Source organism: Sus scrofa, chromosome 1 (genome assembly GCF_000003025.6).
Source record: "Sus scrofa isolate TJ Tabasco breed Duroc chromosome 1, Sscrofa11.1, whole genome shotgun sequence".
NCBI classification, from domain to species: domain Eukaryota; kingdom Metazoa; phylum Chordata; class Mammalia; order Artiodactyla; family Suidae; genus Sus; species Sus scrofa.
Window position 1 is genome coordinate 52,943,912 of NC_010443.5, and position 23,561 is coordinate 52,967,472.

Sequence of the window (23,561 nt, forward strand, 5' to 3'; positions counted from 1 at the left end):
TCTGGACTTGCCCAGAAGCCCCTCCTGGAACAGCACACCAAAGACTTAGTACATTGGGTCATTTTTATTGGGTCTTGCTGGTTAGACCACTATCTTATCCTAGAAGGCCTCTGAGGAACAAAGTCCATTTTGTGTCAAAACCCTTTCACTTCTCTCTCACTAGTGCCTAAGCCAAAACATCTGCTCACATCTCAATTGCCGCTCACATCTCAATTAACATCTCACATCTCAATTAACATCTCACATCTCAATTAACATCTCAATTGCCGCGGGGGTTGGGGGTGAAAGGAGCAAAGTCCTTTATTACCAAGAAGAGAAATCTAAAGGCATCTACAACCAAGCAGACACTCAGTAAGGGCCAAGTTTAAGAAGGCTCTGCCAGCAGGTCCAGTAACAGCAGGTAGGGGTCGGCCAGGTCGTCCGGGGTCAGGGGCCGGCTCTGGACCAGCTGCAGCATCTCGAAGCCTGTAGAGAAAGTGTGGGGTGAGATGGGGTTCCCCACTGGGACCCGAGGGTAGGGCATGGCAGGCCCCCAAGGGGACACTGAGGGGTGAAACCCCAGCCCAGGCCTTCCCTGGCCCCATCCAGTCTCTCACTGCCTTCCGCTAACTCCCCGACTGCGCACCAATGAAAATGCTGGGGCTCTAGGGGCCCCCTTCCCCTTAGCTCGGGCGAGCGCCTGGATTCCCAGCCAAGCATGCGGTGCTTGAGGAACTCAGGAGATCACAACTCCTCCATGTCTTCACCCGCAACACAGCTGACACCCACCTCGGGCCTGAGTATGGGGGTCCTCGCTCGTGATGCTCAGGATCATGCACAACAGCCACAGCCACGACTTAAGCTGTCCAACGATGAGGACGCGCGTCTGGCCGGCGGGGAAGCCGCTCTCCAGCTGAATGAAGGTCTGGCTGTGCACCTCGATGCGGTGGAGGTCTTCGTCCTGGGTGCCTGCGAGGAGCGACGCATAAAAGGAGTGACGTAATAGGAGCGACGCGTAAGAGGAGCGACGCGTAAGCAAAGGACCAGCGCAAGAGGCGGCGGGAGTGGTAGGAGTGGTAGGGACGAGGGTAGGGACGAGGGTAGGGACTTGAGACCGATGGGGTGGAAATGGCGGACGGGGGACGAGAAGAAGGAGAGGGGGCCTGGGCAGGGACTACTCACCAAAGATGAGCTCCTCCTGGTCCTCTTCAATGTACACTTCAAAAGAACCGTGAACGTCGTCAGGTACGGCCCACGGCCTGAGCTCCATGTTGTCAAGATTGTGAAGCAAGTGCAAGCGACTTTTCCCAACAGGCCCCTCAGAATTCAGGAAGGGCCGTGGGTCGGAGCTAAATATGGTCTCCAAACCACCCCACCCTAGGGCGGGGTGACCTATCCTAGACCTTCACTCCAGAAAACCCAATCCCAGTAATTGTCTGCTAATCCCTTCACACCAAATTGGATTATCTGATCCTGCTTGCCTCTGTCCAGAAATTCAAAATTATATTCCTTCTAGTTTGAAAAGATCTCCGAGCACATCTCTTGGGAGTGGGGCACGGCAGGCATCCAGGGATGGGAAGTCCTGGAGCAGAAGTTTCCAAAAGGGCCTCCCTGGATTTGGACAGGCACTGTTTTTAGTCTTTCACACCGCTGTGACAAAACACCATGGTGGCATATAAACAACAAGCTTTTCTTCTCACAGTTCTGGACGCTGGGAAGTCCAAGAAAGCATGTGTGTGTCCTAACGTGGCTGAAGCAGCAGGCAAGCTATCTTTATAAGGACACTCATCGATTTATGGGGAGGAGATCTCCCAAAGGCCTCACCTCTAACATCATCATTTTGGAGGCTGGAAATCAACGTATGGGTTTTGGAGAGAACACAAACCTTCAGACCTTGGCACTGCTGCCAGCCAACAGCAGTTACATATGTATGGTCAAAGTGGGCACATTTAGTACTCGGGAGGTCCGTGCCCACGTGGCCTCTTATGAAGGACACATGAAGGACCAGCCTGTGAGGTGGGGGGGGTGGCGGGACAGGATAGAGACCTGGGGCAGATGGGTGGGAGCAGAAGGGATCTTAAAATGGGGGAAGGAGAGAGAAACTGAAGACAACACACGAACACAGCCTCTTTATAGGATGGGATGAAGGGAGCCTATTAGAGGCTTTGGCTGAGGAGCATCTGGAGAAGCAGAGACATTTTGTAAAAATGGAGCAATGTGAGGTTATCTTGGCAGTTTTTGTCTAGGAGGCAAGGAGATTCATGTGTCTTTTTGTGTGGGTTTTTTGGGGGTTTTTTTTTGTTTTTTGTCTTTTTAGGGCTGTACTCGCACCTGCAGCATATGGAGGTTCCCAGGCTAGGGGTCGAATCAGAGCTGTAGCTGCTAGCCTACACCACAGCCACAGCAACACCCGATCTGAGCCATGTCTGCAACCTACACCACAGCTCACAGCAACGCCAGATCCTTAACCCACTAAGCAAGGCCAGGAATCAAATGCACGTCCTCATGGATACTAGTCAGATTTGTTTCCTCTGAGCCACAACAGGAACTCCAAGATGCATGTGGTCTTAATTGCAGAAGGTCATTGTCTCTGTCTGGTTTCAAACCTAGTTACAGAGTAAGTGGTCTTTCCACCACAGTAACTAAGTGGCCTCAACTGGTGAAAATATTCAGCCAGAGATGCTTTTTGGTTTATCTGCCAGCTTCCCGCTGCAAGCTCCAGGTTCTTTTTCACTTTTTGGTCTCCCTTTTTGGCCAAAGGCAAAAAGACAAAAAACAAAGGACATTGATTTGTAGGGTTCAGATCCACAGCATCCCCATTGTCAGAATCTATTGATCACCTGGTTATTTGGAGAACACGGTTATTTCGTCTGCATCTGCACTACAGTTAGTCTCGTGTGCCTTTGGTTGCAAGATGAGATGCTGAATCATTTAAAAATATTATGGTATATGTATAACTGAATCCCTTTGCTGTACACCTGAAACTAAAAGCAGCATTGTAAGTCGGCTATTCTCCCATATAAAATAAAAAAAAAATAAAAAGATTATGACCGCAGAGTAGCACTTAAGACTGGACAGGATACAAGGAGTTACAGAAACAAAGTGATTATTAATTCTGTTAATAGGCTGCAAAGGAAAGAGACTCACAGACATAGAAAACAACTTACAGTTACCAAATGGGAAGAGGGGAGGGGATAAATTAGGAGTGTAGGATTAACAGATACACATTACTATACATAAAATAGATAACCAACAAGAACCTACTGTATAGCATAAGGAAATCTACTCAATACCTTGTAATACCTGTAACAGAAAACAATCTGAAATATATATATGTATAACTGAATCTCTGCTGTACAGCTGAAACTAACAAAACAATGTAAAGCAAATAATACTTCAATTTAAAAAAAAAGTAGCACCATAGTGCTGCAGTCTCAATGGGGAATAGAAGTATCATTGATCACAATGAGAGAACAACAATTATTAGTCACTTAACATGTAAAGCTTCCTTGAGTGGAGGCTGGGGAGTCATTGGGGATATTTGTTTCTACTCACTTCATGAGTCAGCAGAAGTTATTTCATTATTTGGAGTCAATGTCCAGTTTTTTTGTTTGTTTGGTTGGTTTTTTTGTTGTTGTTCCTTTTTTTTTTTTTTTTTAGGGCCACACATGTGGCATGTGGGAGTTCCCAAGCTAGGGGTCCAATCAGAGCTGTAGCTGTCAGTCACAGCCACAAGCCATAACAACACAGGATCTGTGCCACGTCTGCAACCTACATCACAGCTCATGGCAACGCCAAGATCCTTAAACCACTGAGCAAGGGCAGGGATGGAACCCACATCATCATGGATACCAGTCAGATTTGTTTCCGTTGAGCCACAAGGGGAACTCCCAATGTCCAGTTTTGATAGGACAGAAAGGTAGGATTAATACTGTGAGGAAAATTCAAATTCCAAAAGTTCCCTGTGGAAGAAAATCGACATTTTGAGTGTTGAAAGGAGCACTTATTTTAAAAAAGAAAAGAAAATTTTTGTTAGTTGAATCAGGTGGAAGATGACAAATCCACTAATAAGCTGGATTTAGAACAATAGCTATAATCTGGGAAGAAAAAAAAAACGACACACATAATTTTACTTTTCCTCGGATGGCAGAGAAATCCTACAGAGGATTAAGTTTATTTTTTGTAAATAGATTGGCAAATAGAATCAGAAATGGAGCCTGGGAGTTCCTGTCATGGCTCAGCGGTAACGAACCCATCTAGCAACCATGAGGACGCAGGTTCGATCCCTGGCCTTGCTAAGTAAGTTAAAGATCTGGTGTCTCGCTGCCCTGAGCTGTGGTATAGGTTGAAATGGCTCAGATCCGGCATTGTTGTGGCCGTAGTGTAGGCTGGCAGTTGTAGCTCTGATTCGACCCCTAGCCTGGGAGCTTCCATATGCCACAGGTACAGCCCTAAAAAGCAGTTTCTTCTTATAGATGAACAGAGAAAATCATTTCTTGAGCTGGAATCTACTGCTGGTGAAGATGCTGTGAAGATTGCTGAAATGACAATGAAAGATTTTAAATGTTACATGAACTTGGTTGATAAAGCAGCACAAAGGTTTGAGAGCACTGACTCCAATTTTCTAAGTTCGGTGGGTAAGAAGTGATCAAATAGCATTGCATGCTACAGAGAAATTGTTCGTGAAAGGAAGAGTCAATTCGGCAAACGTCATTGTTGTCTTATTTCAAGAAATTTCCACAGCTACCCCAACCACTTCATCTTCAGCAACCACTGCCCAGATGAGTCAGCAGCCATCAACATGGAGGCAAGACCCTCTACTAGCAAAAAGACTACTGCTTCTTGAAGATTCAGATGATGAGTAGCATTTTTTTAGCAATAAAGTTTTGTTTTGTTTGTCTTTTTAGGACTGCACCTGTGGTATATGGAGGTTCCCAGGCTAGGGGTCTAATGGAGTTGATGCTGCCAGCCTACACCACAGTTACAGCAATGTGGAATCTGAGCCACGTCTTCAACCTACACCACAGCTCGCGGCAATGCCGGATCTTTAACCCACTGAGCAAGGCCAGGGATCGAACCCGAAACCTCACGGTTCCTAGTCGGATTTATTTCCACTGCACCACAACGGGAACTCCCAGCAATAAAGTGTTTTTAATTCAAGTACGAACTTTTTTTAGACATAATGCTATTGCATACTTAATAGACTACTTAAGGATGTAAACAACTGTTATATGCATTGAGAAACCCAAAAGTTCATGCAACTTGCTTTATTGCAATATTTGCTTTATTGCAGTAATCTGGAATGGAACCAAACCCACAGTATCTCAGAGGTGTGCCTGAAGGTAGTGAAAAAAAATCATGAAACCTTTTAGTTCACTTCTAGGGGGCACCAGAGCAAAACAAGAATAGAGCAAAGTGGAAAAAGGATGGCGTTGAGATACAGAAAATATTTTGTCTTGGGAGTTGACCTTATCTATTCATGTTTTTGTTAGGTTCAGGGTGGGCCAAAATATGCCATAATGGCACATTGATTATTTTGAATTAAAGTAACTTAAGAAGTGGCTGATGCAAGAGGGACTTTTTTTTTGTCTGTTTTGTTTTGTTTTGTCTTTTTCTGGGCCGCATCTGGGGCATATGGAGATTCCCAGGCTAGGGATCCGATCAGAGCTGTAGCCGATGGCCTACGCCAGAGCCACAGCAAAGCAGGATCCGAGCCGTGTCTTAGACCTACACCACAGCTCACAGCAATGCCAGATTCTTAACCCACTGAACAAGGCCAGGGATCAAACCCACAACCTGGTGGTTCCCAGCCGGATTCATTAACCACTGAAACATGATGGGAACTCCCAAGAGGGACATTTTGATCCTCCTCTCTGTCTCCCTGAAAGCAGGTAATAAATTTCCCATATGAAATCTTCATTCCCTGCACCTGGAGGAAGAAAGCCACCCTTATAGCCAGAGACAGAGAACTAGGGCCCAAGCAGCTATCTAAGCATATCTTGGTTAATTCTTTAATTTACTACCCTAAGCTCAAACTCTGTTTAGTTTCTTCATTACTTGAGCACCCAAAGCAAAGTTTCTTTGTGCTGTCAACTTCTCACACATTTATTGTTTGTCTAAAAATTATACAAGCTGCCTCTTTGGGCACGTCTTAAGTCTCATTTCTATGAGATCTCAGTGCACACAATTAAAATTTGTTTCTTTTTCATGTTAATATGTCCTGTGTGAGAGTTCCCACTGTGGTGCCATGGGATCTGTGGCATCTCTGTAGCCCTAGCAGGTTCCATTCCTGGCCTGGGACAGTGGGTTAAAGGATCTGGGTAGGTTGCAACTTCGGCTCAGATCTGATCTCTGGCTTGGGAACTCTATATGCCATGGAGTGGCCAAAAAAAGAAAAATAAAGAAATAAATGTCTTGTGTTGATGTTATTATTAGTGCAGACAAAAGAACTTAAGAGAGGTAGAAGGGGAAATTTCTCTCTCCCCAACATCAACATTGGCTTGATCTGAAGTTCCTAGTTTGGTAGTTCTCTTTCAAAGATCATTTACCTCTAAAGGTTACATAAGGATCCTTTAATGTTTTCCAGTGAAGCCCTTTCAATTCAGGCAAAGGTAGTTTTTCTTCTGATGTTTGAAAGTTTATTGTTTCTCAAAATACTCAGGAGTTTCCATCATGGCTCAGCAGTAACAAACAACACTAGGATCCATGAGGATGCAGGTTTGATCCCTGGCCTCACTTAGTGGGTTAAGGATCCAGCATTGCCATGAGCTGTGGTGTAGGTCCCAGAAAAGGCTCAGATTCCACATTGCTATGGCTCTGGCATAGGCCGGGAGCTGTAGCTCTGATTGGACCCCTAGCCTGGGAGATTTCACATGCCACACCTGCAGCCCTAAAAAGCAAAAAAAAACAAAAAACAAAAAAAACCAATCTCCAAGTTTCTAATCATGTGGAGGCTGATTAGGTAGATATTTGGAAAGATTGCTTATACCTATTAATGATAAAACTAGATGCATCCAATGAGCCCTTTGTAATACTTAGCTTGCAATACGCTTGCAATATGAGAGTTCAGATTTAGAAGCGAATTCCTAAATGCATGGATTACTCTATGGATCCAGGAGGAGTTGATCTCATTGTTACCAACGCTAATCACAATTTCTGGGCCACAGATGTACAAGAGTCTTAGGAAATATACCCAAATTTAGTTTCAGAATTGTTTCTTTCTAGTTTTTCTTAATTTGGGGCAGTGACTTTTTTTAACAAAGGATATCTTGGAGCTGTGTTTTAGTAACAACCACAATGAAATGTGTGCCCCACATAACCAAAGAAATCAGGTGGAATTCCTTGGGTCCAGAAAATCAACCAAGATTTACCATCAGAACCTTGGCTATCCATCAGAACTACCCTCCATGTTTGCTGAAAATAAGCCAACAATAGCCAGCATACCTTTATCAACCATCACTGGGATCATTGCTTTGGTCAGTGCTACAGGTACTTCCTCAGGATTCTGGGTCACTATACTTTGAATAAGCCCCCATTTTTGTTAAATTACGGCTACCTCCTTTGTAATAGCAAAGCTTCTAAATTCTTTAATTTCTTGCCAGTTTTTAATGAGATTCCCAAAAGAGGTAAAAGCAAAAACAAAACCAGAAAACTTCACAGGCGCTCTCTGGTGGCTCAGCAGGTTAAGGATCCAGCATTGTCACTGACGTGGTGAGAGTTTGATCCCTGGCCCAGGCACTCCTGCATGCTATGGGTGTGGCCAAAAAAATCCCCAAACAAACCAAACCAAAAAAAAAAAAAAAAAAAAAAAAAAAAATCCTCACCATTTCCATTTCAATTGCATACCTACTGCCTATATAAATATTTGGTTTTCTTAATCTCTTGTTAGTTCACAAGCTCGAGTTAAGAGGAACAAGCATTCTGTCATTTGAGCTGATTTAACTTCTGGGAGGTGACATTCTAGTGGCAAGTTTAGGTCTGTGATAGCACAGAATACTTGAAAAGTTTGGGCCATTAACATGCAACATTAAGTGATGTTAAGCAAAGGAGCTTCAGTGGGGAAAACTGTACCCCAGCATTGGTCAAATAATCATGAACTCTCCTTCCTCAAGTAAGGGAAGGAGAGTTGCCATGAGAGTTATTAACAAGAGCATAAATAAGGACTTTATAAAGTGTATAATGAATGTCATCAATTGACAAAGAATTTTTTTTTTCTTTTTTCTTTTTTTTTTTTGGCCAGGCCTGTGGCATGTGAAAGTTCCTGGGCCAGGGATTGAACCTGAGACATGGCAGTAACAATGCTGAATCCTTTACCACTAGACCAAGAGGGAACTCCTAGAATATTTGTTAAAATCACAGTTAAATATTTGGAAACGATGCAACCAACAAGGGATTAATCTCCAAAATACAAACAGCTGATGCAGCTTATTATCAAAAAAACAAACAATCCGAAGTTCCATTGTAGCTCATCAGGTTAGGAAACTGACAAGTACCCACGAGGATGTAGGTTCAATCCCTGGCCTCACTCAGTGGATTAAGCATCTGGCATTGCTGCAAGCTGCGGCTTAGGTTCTAGATGCGGCTTGGATCTGGTGTGACTGTGGTGTAGGCCTACAGCTGCAGCTCCGATTCCACCCCTAAGCTGGGAATTTCCCTATGCCTTGGGTGTCACCCTAAAAACAAACAAAAAACAACCCAATCAAAAAATGATCAGAACATCTAAACAGACATTTCCCTAAAGAAGACATACAGATGGCAAAAAAAGTACATGAAAAAATGCTCAATTTTTCTAAGTATTAGAAAAATTAAAATCAAAACTACGGTGAGGTAGTACCTCTCACCAGTCAGAATAGCCATCTCTCAAAAAGTCTATAAATAATATGTAGCTGGTAAGGATATAGAGAAAAGGGGACCCTCCTACACTGTTGGTGGGAATATAAACTGGTGTAGCCACAATGGAGAACAGTATGGAGGTTCCTCAGAAAACTAAGGATAGAACTACCATAAATGATCCAGCAATCCCACTCCTGGGCATATATCTGGAGAAAACCATAATTTGAAAAGATATATGCACCCAAATGTTCATAGTATCACTTTTATTAATAGCCAAGACATGGAAGCAACCTAAATGTCCATTGACAGAAGAATGGATAAAGAAGATATATAATATATGTAGGATGGAATATTAGCCATAAAAAAGAATGAAATAATGCCATTTGCAGAAACATGGATGGACCCAAACATTATCACATTATGTGAAATAAGTTAAACAGGGAAAGACAAATAGCATATGATATCACATATATGTGGAATCTAATTCAAAATCTCAGCTAAGAGGAGGGCTTGGAGTTCCTGTTGTGGCTCAGCGGTAACAAACCCAACTAGTATCCATGAGGATGTGGGTTCAATCCCTGGCCTTGCTCAGTGGGTTGGGGAATCCAGCGTTGCCATGAGCTGAGGTGTATGTTGCAGATTCGACTTGGATCCTGAGTTGCTGCGGCATAGGCCAGCAGCTGTAGCTTCCATTGGACCCCTAGCCTGGGTACCTCTACATGCCACAGGTGTGGACCTAAAAAAAAAAGAGAGGAGGGCTTGACACCCAGAAGGGAGCATGTAGGATGGGGTTTTCCAGGGGGCCCAGTAGGTGGCCCTGGAATAGCTCCCGCCCCACACACATCCAGACACACCCCATACCTCCCTCCATGTTGCAGGCTGCACATCTGAAGGTGGAGGCAGCAAGGCCTGGGACCGACCACACGGGGGAGCAGTGGGGACCGATGCCACCGCAGATCCTCCCTCCATCAGAAGTGGCTGGACTGGTGGCCGGTACCTCGGTTGCAGTACTCCAGTCCTCCCAATATTCTCTTCTTGGTTATGCTTGTGCTTTGGTGGCAGGTCTTGGCAGCAGGAGATGGAAATTCAGCAAGAGAGCCTCAGGGGCCCATTGTGAGTGCCACTGAAAAAATGGCAGTTAACAAATGGTGCACCTTTCAGACACAGCACAAACAAGACCCAAACATCAAATGCTCAAACAAATAGCCAATCCAAACACAATCCTAAGTGGAACCTCCAATTCCTCCGATGTCCAGAGGCACCTGTGGAGAGTACATATTTACAAAGGTAAAAGATTTCTCACCGGCATCATCAAGCAAAAGCTGCTTACCATCTTCCAATCCAAAATCCGTTCCTTTACCACTGGCAGAAGATATTGAGAAGGGTTGCTGGCGCTCCAAGAAGGGAACTCCCTCCCAGGCTGGATCCCCAGGTCAAAGAAAAACGGGCAGCTTCTGGTTTCCGCCAAGGGAAAGCCCCACTGGAGCCAAAGGCCAGCAAACCACCGGCACTAGTCTCAGGGGAGGCTGAGAGGGCCAATCCTGTGGCCAAAATTGAAAGGGAGTATGACTGCTGCAAGGAAAGCTAAACCAACAGCGGGTGTTTGCAGCCAAGTCGGGGTTTATTGCAGAGCACCCAGCAAGGGAGTAGGAGACCAGCCTCCACTTGGGTGTCAGGTTCAGAGTTTATAAAGGGGAAGAACAAAGAAGCTTGGTGGTTGCTTTGGTGTGGTTGGTGTAGGCTGACTTGACTTGATCTTCATAATCCTATAAATCCTATGAAAACAGATGTGATTGTGCCCATTTTACAGATGAGGTAAGGGCAATGTGGGAACATCAAACACTGTGTGTCCTGCCTGTCACTTTTCATGGTACTGTGTCTCACACTCAACTATAAGCTCTTTATGGCATTAGGAACAATGTTTCAATGTTCTTTTACCCCCAAGGCCCAAAGCACAGTTAAACACTGGATCACCGATTAATACAGGGATTGGTTGGCCTTAGTTAGTGCAAACAATGGTATGAATAAATAAAAACCAGATCCACCTCATGGCCATTTGACCACATATGAGTCCCTGTACAGCTCAGAAAAAAATCTGCTTAAGTTTCATATCAATGATCAGGAAAACTTACTGAAATATTTTTTCTCTATTTCCATTACTGATGACCTGGGACCCCAGATTCTTTTCAGCCTAAAGAATTTAAACAATGAAAACTGCCTCTGGCTGAGGGTTCCCTGTGGCACAGTGGGTTAAAGATCCAGTGCTGTCACTGTAGCATCTCAGGTCTCAGGTCGATGCCATGGTAAAGGGTTGGTTTGATCACTCACCTGGGAACTCCTGGCCCCGAGGCCAAAAGAAAAAAAAAAGCCTCTGGTATTAGGTGCAAGGGGCCCTTGTCTAGGCAGCCCTCAGGGAGTGGGTGGTGTTGATCATTAGCCCAGAAGCACAGGGAGGGGTTAAGGAGGCTTCTCTGGACCTAGGTAGGGTGCCTTGGAGGATTCTAGGGAAGAAAGGCCAGGCTTCACCTCGAGCCTCAGCAAAGGGCTGCCACCTACCTTCTGACCCAAGCAGACACATGGGGAGAGCTTCGTTATAACCTTCCGCATCTTAGGCTGGCTGATCAGATAGACCCTTAGGAATTCTGATTGAAGGTTCTCTCCTTCTAGGGCAGCTCCTATAGGCTGGCCCAAGCACAAGGGGTGTTCTTTCCACTGAGCCATGTTCTCTTCCTCCATGACCTCAGGGTTCTGCCACCACCAGCATTAGGTGTGGCCGTGTCCCCCTACAGCTGCTGGCCCATCTTCTCTAGATGTGCCTCTCCCCATCCCTCCCCTCCCTCCTCCTGGGAGTACCTGGGGGTTGGGAGGGTCGGGGGAGATGCTTGGCTGCCCAGACTTTTACAGCAATGTTCACTTTCTACCTTCTTGGTACCTCAGGTTTCTTGTTTTCTCTTCTTAATGACACAAGGTTTATTTTTGTCCTTATATTGTCGTTATCATTCTGGGTATTCACCTGGTCTATTAACGTAATAGAAAACTTCTCTTGTTTGCATTTTATTTAAATCAGAATGGTCAACTAAATATTCATCTCCTAGAAAATGAGGGACCAAAGTTGCAGGACAGCTGTTTTCTCAGAACATTTGACTAATATATTCTTAGCCTGAAGGAGTCGCTATTGGGCCATCTTTCTTTTCGTTTTTCATCAAAATATATTGATTTATTTATTTACTTATTTTTTATTTGTTTTTGAGCCACACCTGCGGCATATGGAAGTTCCCAGGCCAGGGGCCAAATCAGAGCTGAAGCTGCCAGCTTACACCACAGCCACAGCAATGCGGCATTCAAGCCGCATCTGCAACCTACACCACAGCTCATGGCAATGCCAGATTTAACCCACTGAGTGAGGCCAGAGATCAAACCCACATCTTCACAGATGTTAGTCCAGTTCTTAACCCACTGAGCCACAACGGGAACCCCAAAGTATAGCTGATTTATAACACTGTGTTAGTTTCAGGTACACATCATAGTGATTCAGTATTTTTCCAGATTCTTTTCCATTATAGGTAATTATTCTTCGTTTTACAGCTGTACGTGCAGCACATGGAAGTTCCTGGGCCAGGGGCTGAATCAGAGCTGCAGATGCAGCCTACGTCACAGCTTGCAGCAACGCCAGATCCTTAACCCACTAAGCAAGGACAGGGATTGAACCTGCATCCTCATGGATACTAGTCAGGTTCTTTACTGCTGAGCCACAAAAGGAACTCCAAAAGGTTTTAAGTTTAATTAGGTCCCATTTGTTTATTTTTGCTTTTATTTCTCTTGCCTTGGGAAACTGATCCAAGAAAACATTGCTGTGATTTACATCAATACTGTTTGCTTATGTTCTCTTCTAGGAGTTTTTGGTTTCATGTCTTTAGGTGTTTAAACAATTTTGAGTTTATTTTTTGTATGTGGTATAAGAGAATGTTCTAATTTCACTGGTTTAGATGTAGCTGTCCAGCTTTCCTAGTACCCCCTGTTGAAGAGACTGTCTTTTCTCCATTGTATATTCTTGCCTCCTTTTATAGAGTACTTGGCCAGAGGTGCATGGGTTTTTGTGTTTGTTTGTTTTTTTCTGGGCTCTCTATTCTGTTCCATTGATCCATGTGTCTGATTACTATAGCTTTGCAGTATAGTCTGAAGTCTGGAAGAGCTATAACTCCAGCTTTGTTTTCCTAAGGATTGCTTTGGCAATTTGGGGTCTTTTGCAGTTCCATATCAATTTTAGGATTATTTGTGCTAGTTGTGTGAAAAAATGTCTTGAGTATTTTGGTAGGGATTGTATTAAATCTGTAGATTTTCTTGGGTAGTATGGCCATTTTAACAATATTAATCTTTTCACACTCTGAACTCGGTATATCTTTGCATTTATTTGTATCATCTTCCCTTTCATCAGTGTCTTATAGTTTTCAGAGTCCAGGTGTTTTGCCTCCTCAGGTAGGGTTATGCCTAGGTGTTTTATTCTTTTTGATTGTATGTTAGATTATTTCTTTAATTTCTGATAGTTTGTTGTTAATGTCATTTTATCTTCTAACACACTGATGAACCAATATCTATAATTACTAGGAACTGAAGTCCACACTTATTCTGATTTCCTTAGTTTCTACCTAACATCCTTTTCGTGGGTGTTGTACTGGAAATGTCTACTTAGTTTCCTTCCTTCCTTCCTTTATTTATTTATTTATTTATTGTCTTTCTAGGGCTGTACCTGCAGCATATGGGAGTTCCCAGGCTACAGGTCAAATCAGGGCTATAGCTGCCAGCCTTTACCACAGCCACAACAATGCAGGATCCAAGCCACATATGCCACCTATACCATAGCTCATAGCAACACCTGATCTTCAACCCCCTGACCAAATCCTTAATCCACTAAGCGAGGCCAAGGATTGAACCCATGTCCTCATGGATGCTAGTTGGGTTCATTACAACTGAGCCACAATGGTACCCCCTGAGTTTATTTTTATTACCTTGCCAATTTTTAAGGAGTACTGTTCAGGTATGTTATAAGATAACCCTCTGTTGACATGTCACTGATGTTTTTCTCATGATTAGACTGGTGTTATGGGTTTAGGGGAATAAGCCAAAGAGGTCACATGCCATTTCATCACATCACATCAACATTATATACAATCAACATTTCATCACATCACATCAACGTTACATACAATCAACATAACTTCACACTCAAGGTTGACCTTGACCACGTAGCCAAGATAGTATATCAGATTTCTCCACTGCAGAGTAACACACACACATGCCCTTTTCCAGACTACAGTCCTGGAAGTCAGTCACTACACGCAGCCAAGCTCCTAAATGGCAGAATATCTACATCAGTTATTTGGAATTTTTCCATGTGGGAAGTTTGCTTATTCTCCCTTTCTCTTTTATTCAGTCATTTATTTGTATCAGTATGGCCTCAAGTATTACTAATCTTTTTAAAGAACCAGCTTTTGGAGTTCCCATCATGGCTCAGTGGAAACGAATCTGACTAGCATCCATAAGGACACAGGTTCGATCCCTGGCCTCGATCAGTGGGTTAAAGATCTGGCATTGCCATGAGCTGTGGTATAGACTGCAGGCTTGGCTCAGATATGATGTTGCTGTGGCTATGGTGAAGGCCAGCAGCTACAGCTCTGATTCGACCCCTAGCCTGGGAACCGCCATATGCCATGGATGCAGCCCTAAAAAGCAAATAAAGAAAGAAAAAAAGAACCAGCTTTTGGTTTTGTTTTTCCCATTTGTGTTTCACATTCCACTGGTTTCTGCTCTAACCATGTTGTTTCCTTAAGACATTACTTTCTCTGATTTTTTGGAGTTGGACGTTATCTTGTTTGTTTCATTCTTTCTGATAACTGCAGTATGAGGAGGAAGCAGTGACTTTGCTCCCCAGCTCCATCCACCCACCCAGGCATCCCTGTCTGGAGCTCTGGAGGCACCATCAGGCTGGGGTGTCAGACTCCAGGTCTACTTCCACAGCTGCCCTTTCTCTTGGGAAATGAGGCGCCTCCACCCTCCTGTCTTCTTTTCAAGGATACTGATGAAGGATTGTTTCCGTCATTTTACATTATATAAACATCCCTCTCTTTAAATTTCCATGGGACTTGCATGCCATAGAAAAAACAACTAGTTATTTTTTACTGACTTTTTTTAAAGCTCTGACAAAACAGCCTATATTGACTCTGATGGTTTGGCCTCCGTCCCCTTTTGTGTGATTATGATTTTTTTCTTTTATTTTAAGAGAATTATGCATTTCCACATTTGATCAATTCCTTGTTTCCAGAGCTGATCCCAAAGTTAGCCACCAGGTGGAGTATGATTTTAATCATAATTACATGTCCACCTAGTTCATTTTTTTTTTCCTTAGTGATTTTTATTTTTTCCATTATAGTTGGTTTACAGTGTTCTTTAAAAGTAACATGAAAGGCCTCCTGGAGTTCTTTTCATGGAGCAGAAACGAATCTGACTAGCACCCATGAGGAAACAGATTCAATCCCTGGTCTCACTCAGTGGCTTAAGGATCTGACATTGCTGTGAGCTATGGTGTAGGTTGTAGATGGCTCGGACCTGGCGTTGCTGTGGCTGTGATGTAGGCCAGCAGCTACAGCTCCGATTCCATCCCTAGCCTGGGAACCTCCACATGCCCCAGGTGCAGCCCTAAAAAGAAGAAATAATTAACTTATTGTAGATAACCATATTTATAAAGATTGTTGGTAAAAGGAAAAATCAGAGCTTATTTATGCACATGATTCAGCAAAACCATCTATTCAAGAAGGTGAGATTTACAGACCCTGTGAGGAGCCAGTGAAAACTCTGCACCCACTCCCAGCATTATCCAAAAGCCAGAGCACCCCAGAAAGTCTCAGAGAAGGAGACCCTGTTCCTCACTTAGTTCTAAAGGAATTCATTAGCTTGTTTTAAAACACCAGTGGAGGAGTTCCCGTCGTGGCGCAGTGGTTAACGAATCCGACTAGGAACCATGAGGTTGCGGGTTCGATCCCTCCCCTTGCTCAGTGGGTTAAGGATCCGGCGTTGCCGTGAGCTGTGGTGTAGGTCGCAGACGCGGCTCGGATTCCGCGTTGCTGTGGCTCTGGCGTAGGCCGGTGGCTACAGCTCCGATTCAACCCCTAGCCTGGGAACCTCCATATGCCGCGGGAGCGGCCCAAGAAATAGCAACAATAACAACAACAACAACAACAAAAACCAGTGGAGAAATTCAGAACTGACAGAAATATATCAAAAAGGGTGTCCATAGAAGCCCTCTGTATCGTTTACGTGAGATGATATTGGTAGTAACAAGATAATACCTATGCTGCTTTCTCACTCTGCTCTTGAGAATTTCTTTCCTTGAACAACATAGAAATTCAGAACTAGGAGGGAAAAGAGGCTGACGATGACACCGCCTTCCCTCAGTGTCACTTGCAAGACAAACACTTCATGTATGGGTGAAGGCACTAAGAGCCATGCCTCTTCTATCTGCTAAAGCAGTACAAGGATAAGCAAGCAGAACTTCCCGAGACAAAGAGCAGCACGTACACATGAAGAACTATACAATGCTTTCACTGCCTAATCTCACTAATAGCCCAGCATAAAGCGGACTTCTCTAGGCTCTGCTAGAGACATTTTATCAAGCCTTTGTCCTCCATGAAAGAAGAAACTTCAGATGGGATGCTGAGTTCTGAAATGTGTCAACTCAATCATCCTCCAAGAATGAACCCCAGTTGAGGGGAGAGCATCAGGCAGAAAGCCCTCAGCTGTCAGCACCATCGCCAGCCTCCAGCGACCCGAGCTCTGCTCTGTGGGTCCGCCCTCTTCCAGGCAGCCGGCCCCTCCCGCGGCAGCCCCGCCCCCTCCTGTGGCGTCTCCACACTCACCAGGGCATCCCACATCCATGCCTGAGGAGGTGGAGGTGGGAGGCCTGGCAGTTGGCTAATGCTATTAGCTCGCCTGATCTAAGACCTCCTTCTCCCTCTACCCAGTCCTACTTCCTCCTCTCCCCTCGGCAGGTGCAGAGCCCAAGAGCGCTCCCTCATGAACATCCCGCACACCAGATCATCTCAAAGTCTGCTTCCTGTGATACAATGTCAGAAGTAGTCCCCCCAAAGTAGGCAATAAGATGGGGTTTTGGTGCTGGATGTCTACTGCCTGGCTGGCAATGAGGACCCTATCACTGGTGGTTGGTGGGGTGCAGACACTAACCAGTTTGGATAGTATATAATGTCAAGGAACTAGGACAACAGAATTAAGTAGCTACTGTTAAGCTTGTTGATGTTCTAATTGAGAAGGGTAATTCTCAGCTTTAGAATGCATCAGCATCACCTGCAGGGCTTGTTAAACAGATCACTGCACCCCAATCCCAGAGTTTCTGTTCACTACCTGGTGCATTCTGAGACATCGCATCGCTACAAGTTCCCAGGTGACATTGCTACTGCTTTGGGGACCACACACTTGAGAACATCTGCTCTAGAAAATCTCAATGAAAGGCTGAATGCAGTTAACACAACTGAAAGATAAGCGTGAAAACCAGAAGCCTCATCGCCTGTTTCCAGTGCATGTTACCCACCCACCAGACCAGGAAACAGGACTTGCATCAGTGATATTTATATGGCACTCTGTCACCGACAGGTAGAGGGCAGGGTTGAGGCACAAAGAGAGGAAAAGAGGAAGGGCCTGTCCCAGTGACCCACATAGGGGATGGGTGCTTCCTGTCCCTGCAAGCTTGCCCTCTGATCCTGTTCACAAAGGTGGGGAGGACGCCACCAGAGGACAGTGATTCTCCTGAACTAAAAGCTGCAGCTGCCACCTGAGCCCTTTGGGTTCACTGTGTGAAGGACCAACAGGCACACTGGGTCCATCTGGACGGCATAAGCGAGCCTGGTTGCCAGGTTACCAGGAGGAGGGATGCCTGGGGTAACAGCGAGGGTGAGGAAGAGTGTGTTTAAGGGTTCTAGGTGGTGCCTCAGTGTCCCCTGCCCTTTTTGGTGGCCAGTGGAAAAGCACAGCAGACATGGCCCCACAAGGGTATGATGACCAGAGTCTGGCCCTCTCATGGGTGAAGGTCAGGGTCATATCCTGAGACCAGCAGAAGTGCCAGACAAGGGTAAGGGGACCTAAAATGGATAGAACCAGAGGGAGACAGTGAGTGTCAGTTGCAGCCCACCCTGCAACCCATCCCACTACTCTTCTAAGTTTATTCCAGGAAGGATGCTGCAGGTGCTGCTCCCAGCACTTAGGTAAAAAATAGACCTGAATGGTGCCACCCAGACCTGCCTTCAGCTGCTGGAAGGACAGGTACCAGAAAGCTCCCAGAGGCTAGGTATGAGAATCTCCTCACCGGGAGAGAGCCCCTTCCCCCAAGCTCGTATCCGTTCCTGGAGCAGCTCTCATCTGGGGCCTGATCCACGTGTGGGTATAAAGGCTTGGCCATTCACCCCAACTCAGGACAATTCTGAAGTGCCATGCCTACCCCAGAGATCACCTCAGAGCTCTGATCTGATAGGACTGCTGTCCTTAGAAAAAGAGACCCCAGAATGCTCTCATCCCCTTCTCCGCCTCAGCTCATCCAAGGAGAGGCCATTTGGACCCAATGAGAAGCCATCTGCAGGCCAAGGGCACTCTGGAACTTGGACTTCTAGGCTCCAGAACTGAGAGAAAATAAATGGGTTGTTTAAATGCCCTGTCTGTGGTATTTTGTTATAGTAGCCCGAGGTGATAAATACAGAAACGTATTTAAGAATGTTCATTGTAGGGAGTTCCTGCTGTGGCTCAGCGGGTTAAGGACCAGATGTTGTCTGTTTGGATGCAGGTTCGATCCCTGGTCTCTCTCAGTGGGTTACAGATCCAGCGTTGCCACAGACGGAGGTACAGGTCACTAATGTGGATTGGATCCGGCATTGCTGTGGCTGTGGCGTAGGCCAACAGCAGCAGCTCCAATTTGACCCCTAGCCTGGGAAACTCCATGTGCCCCAGTGAGGCTCTTAAAAAAAAAAAAAAAATAGTTCAAAATAAATAGTAAAGGTATAGGAGTTCCCACTGCACTGCAGTGGGTTAATGATTCGCCTTGTCTCTCCGTGGAAGCATCAGTTCTATCTCCTTAAGTTCTGGCTCAGGATTCCATATGCCATGGGTATGGCCGAAAAAGGGAAGAAGAAAAAGATACAGAACAGTGTATGAAATATCCTGCCACACATTAAAATGCATCCATACACAACATTATAAATCAACTATACTCCAATATAAAATAAAACTAAATATAACCATGGGCACGTACATTTTCAAAACCACAATGTTAAGTAAAATCTGTGTGACTTTGAAGACATATGAGTGGGTTGCTAGACTTCACTATGAAGAGGTACTCAGCCTAATGATTGGCTAAGGTTTCACAGATCCAGTTTCCTTCCAGAATCCATCAGCCACCAATGTATGTGGCTTAGAATGGTTTTATTTTTCTTGAGATCTGAAAAGTTACTGAAACCCAAAGAAAGCATGAATGTATTTCCTGGTACTATTATTGCAACTCTGGGAATATAGATAACAAACTGTCACACTCAGGCATTAAAATAAGTATAGAGATAATGAAGAAGCCAATATCAAAGTCCTGATATTAGCATTTCTCTAACTGGTTTTAATGAAACTTATGATTTTTGTATTCCCTATAATGACAAAGGGACATGACAGCCTAGATCCCAATCCCAGCTCTACCACTCACTGCCTGTGCGACCTTGAGCAAGTTGCCTAGTTTCCGTGTCTGGATTTTGAGGGAACAATCAGAAGACCTAGCTTATGTTGTTGTTTTGATTACTGAGAATATCATATATCTAAAGGAGAACAGAAACTGGCCCTCGAGCTCTCAGATACTAGCAAATGTATTTTTAAATGTTTTAGCTACTTATTTTTGGCCATGGTGTGAAGCAGCCTGATGTGGGAATCTCAGTTCTCAGACCAGGGATTGAGCCCAGGCTGCAGCAGTGGAAGTGCTAACCACTAGACCACCAGGAATCTCCCTAAGCCTTTTTTTTTTTTTTTTTTTTTTTTGCTTTTTAAGGCTGCACCTGCAACACATGGAAGTTCCCAGGGTAGGGGTGGAATCGGAGCCGTAGCTGCTGGCCTACACCATAGCCAACACCAGATCCAAACCACATCTGTGACCTACACCACAGCTCAGGGCAACACCAGATCCTTAACCCACTGAGAGAAGCCAGGGATCGAATCCACATTCTCATGGATATTAGTTTTGTTACCAATGAGCCAGGACAGGAGCTCCCTCCCTTAGCTACTTTTAAATGTCCTCAGCATTTAAAGAGAATCTTAACATATTAGATCTGTTACTTAATTAACTTAATTAACTATAAGTTTCATTCAATATATCCAATCACTTAAAAATTTGAGCAAATTACATTTGTAAAAGCATAAGTTTTGGTTTATTAGTTACAAAAGTAGTAACACGTATTTAACATTTTTTTAATTAGAGAAATGTTAACATTCATAAACCAGAAGTCAAGGAAGGTATAAATAAGAGTATTCTTCCTCTCTAGGCAGAACTGATGGCTCCACAAAGCTCCCCTAGGATGTCTTCACTCTGTAGCCTCCTGCTGCATAGGCAGCTCCTTCCAGAGGCTGGGCTCTCCTCCAGAGCTCTGGGTTACATCCCTCTTGCTTTCTCAAGGGCTTGAAGGCTTCTATTATCCCCACTTGTGTTTGGGCTCAGCCCTTCCCTCTCCCAGCACTCCCAATCCACCATCCTGCCCTTTGCTACAGCAAGTTATAAATTCACTCTTCACCCAATGGGCTCTCCCTTGCCCAGTATTCCTTTGTTCCCCACAGCAACACAAAGTATCCAGGCTTAACCATCCAGGAACAGTCAGTTCTGCTTAGCAGACAAGTTTACCAGACATGTTCCATGTGTGTTTCCATTTTAGTTCTTCCATTCACTCCAAACTGGCTTCTAAGAGCCTGCAGCCGCAGCTGAACTGTTCCTGCAAAAGCCTGCAGAGCCCAGAGTACACAAACCCAGGAGTAACTGGTTGCCCTCACCACCTAGACTTCTGGGCAGCAACCCCACAACCGGAAAGGAGAGCTTGCTTATAGCAGGGGAGAGGAGGGGGATGGGGGAGCCCCTCTGGAAATTCCACAGTGGGCCCCACCACCATAAGGAGCTGAAACCCATTTTTGAAAATTTTTCTTTTCTCCATCACAACCTGAAAAGAACACTGACCCAGACAAAACCAATGAAGATCATTTATTATAAAACCAGTGAAACTTTCCTTAAAAGGTCGAGCTTGCAATCACTTGAACGTGACAAAATTAAGAACAGCTGCCCCCACACCCGTTCTCCTCCACATCTTTCACGGCACAAACCACAGTGGATGGGGCCTTAGCCTCCTGACCCCCCAGGTCAGCACTCCAGCAAACAGTGTCATCCCCGGCCCGCAGTCAGTCATCTGGATAAGGGATTCCGGACCGGCTCCAACCTTAAACAGAGCGTCCCCCAGCCAGCGCAGGATTTAGCAGCCTTCTGGTCCGAGCTCTGGCTAAAGAGAAAGCAGCTGGTCGGCTGCAGGCTTTGTGGAAATGACCCTACAGCGATGGTCTTTTCAAACTTTGGCTTGCATCAGAATCACCTGAAGGGCTTATTAAAACAAACGTTACTGCGTCCCGCCCCCAGAGTTTCCGATCCTGGGCGTCTGAGTGGGCGCCAGCGTTTGCATTTTTCACAAATACCCAGGTGATGTTGATTCTGATTGGTTCAGGGACTACTCTTTGAATCCGCCGTCCGAGGAAATGTGAGCGCGATAGGGCAGCCCCACAAGAGATTCGGCGGAAGACGTCCCCTCAAAATGCTACTGAGGACTTCCCGAGGACCCTCAGCAGGAGGGTACGATAAGACAGATTTTCACCCTTGGGTCTACCACAGACTCCCAAACGCACCCCGCTCTTCCTACTCAGAAGCCAGGACCCACACCAGGGGATTTTAGACGGAGTGATTGTTTTCAAAATTGAGCCTGGTCCTAGGCTGAGGAACTGCCGTGAGCCAAAAAGATGCAGAGAGCGGAAACCTACTTTCCCCGACCCCTGGGCGAAGGAAGCGTTCCCTGCCTGGGCCCCCGAGACCCCTCACCTCGATTTCGGCGGATCAGAAGCTGGAAAGACATGGCCACAATGAGGAGCATCGTAAGATACTGGTAAAAGGGCCGTCCAATGATGAAGATCAAGACTCCGCATCCTGGAACTGCACTGATCACGAGTAATACCCCGAACCACTCGTGGAAGGCCGCCAGCAGTTCGCCTTCCCCGCCTGGGAAGGGGAAGGGGAGCTGAGCAGCGGGTAGGGGTCCACACTACCGGGAAGTGACGGAAGGGGCCTCAGGCTAGAGGCCGCCCAGACTGGCCCACGGATAGCCTAGGGTTTCAGGAAACCTCGGGGCCACTAGGTTAAGGCCCCACCCACGGGCAAGAACGTGGGCGACACCGAACGAGATGCCTGCGGCAGGATGTCAGAGGGAGCGAACTCTGGGCTTACTCACCAAACAACGCGGGTAACATCCACAGCTCGATGTAAACGACTTCTGGGTTATGGCCATCGCCTCTAATCTGTCTCAGACTTTGGGCCCGACGAAGCCCCAGGCGCCGGAGGGGTGCAGGTAAGAACATTGGCGCCGGCGGCTGCTGTGAGGGGCGGGCTCCGCCTCTTAGGCGCCCGGCCCCCGCCCCTCCCGCGCGCCCCTCCCCCCTCCCGCCACCGCCCAAGCCGCCTCTTGGTGTAGTTCACCTGGTGAACTAGTAGTTCCCAGAGAGGGACGCTCTCGGTCACCGCCTCTGTAGTCTAAGGGTCCCGAACACTGCCCAGGCCCGACAGGCTCCAGTTAGCCAGGCTCTCTGGCCGGCGGCACAGCCAAATGGGGCGCGGGCAGGGGGCGCCCAGAGTGGGACTCCTTGGGTTCCAGGGAGCGGCCAAAAAACAAACCAAAAAAAATAAAACTGTCAAGGTCATCAAAACCCATAAAAGTCTGGGGAAATGTTATAATCAAGAGGACTCTAAGAAGCAATGATAACTAAAGGTAATATATCCTGGATGAGATTTTGGAGAAGAAAATGGGTAGTTGGTAAAAATCAAGGAAATCTGAATAAACTATTGACTAATAATGCATCACTCTTTGTTCATTAATTTTAATGACTATACCACACAGTTATTAACAACGTCTATAACAACATTGTAAATCAACTATAATTTTAAAGATTTAAACCCAATGTATATAATACACCCTATAATGGGGAATGTGAATAATAGAGAAAACTGGGAAAGGGTATAGTATGGCAGTCTACTATCTGCTCAGTTTTTCTGTAAATCTAAAACTTGTAAAAATTAAAATCTAGTAATAAATATTAAACACAATTTACCCTCGAACAACCCCAATTTGAACTGAATAGGTCCACATACATGTGGATTTTCTTCAATAGTTGATACTAAACTACTAGGGAGTTGTTTGAATCCACAGATGCAGGACAGGTAGGGAGGAACCCAGAGTATGGAAGGGTGACTAAAAATTATTGCTAGATTTTCCACTGTGTGAAGAGTCAGTTCCCCTAACCCTGGTGGTGGTCAAAGGTCAACAGTAGTTAGGAAATATTTGCCAATGAAACATGCCTAGAATTTTGCCTCAAAACAATCTAAATTACGAAATATAAAAACAAGATTATTGGAGTTACCATTGTGG

At 45.4% G+C, this 23,561-nt stretch overlaps 1 protein-coding gene across 1 annotated transcript; it reads right to left on the reverse strand.

Moving 5' to 3' along the window:
• Nucleotides 278-23,561, reverse strand: LOC100511846 (KH homology domain-containing protein 1). The gene is made up of 6 exons (XM_021084518.1): nucleotides 22,371-23,561; nucleotides 21,965-22,141; nucleotides 20,735-20,822; nucleotides 1,162-1,382; nucleotides 769-948; nucleotides 278-465 (listed from the first exon to the last, which is right to left on the reverse strand). Exons 1-6 carry the CDS (start codon nucleotides 22,495-22,497, stop codon nucleotides 365-367), a joined length of 894 nt encoding a protein of 297 aa, XP_020940177.1. The 5' UTR covers nucleotides 22,498-23,561; the 3' UTR covers nucleotides 278-364.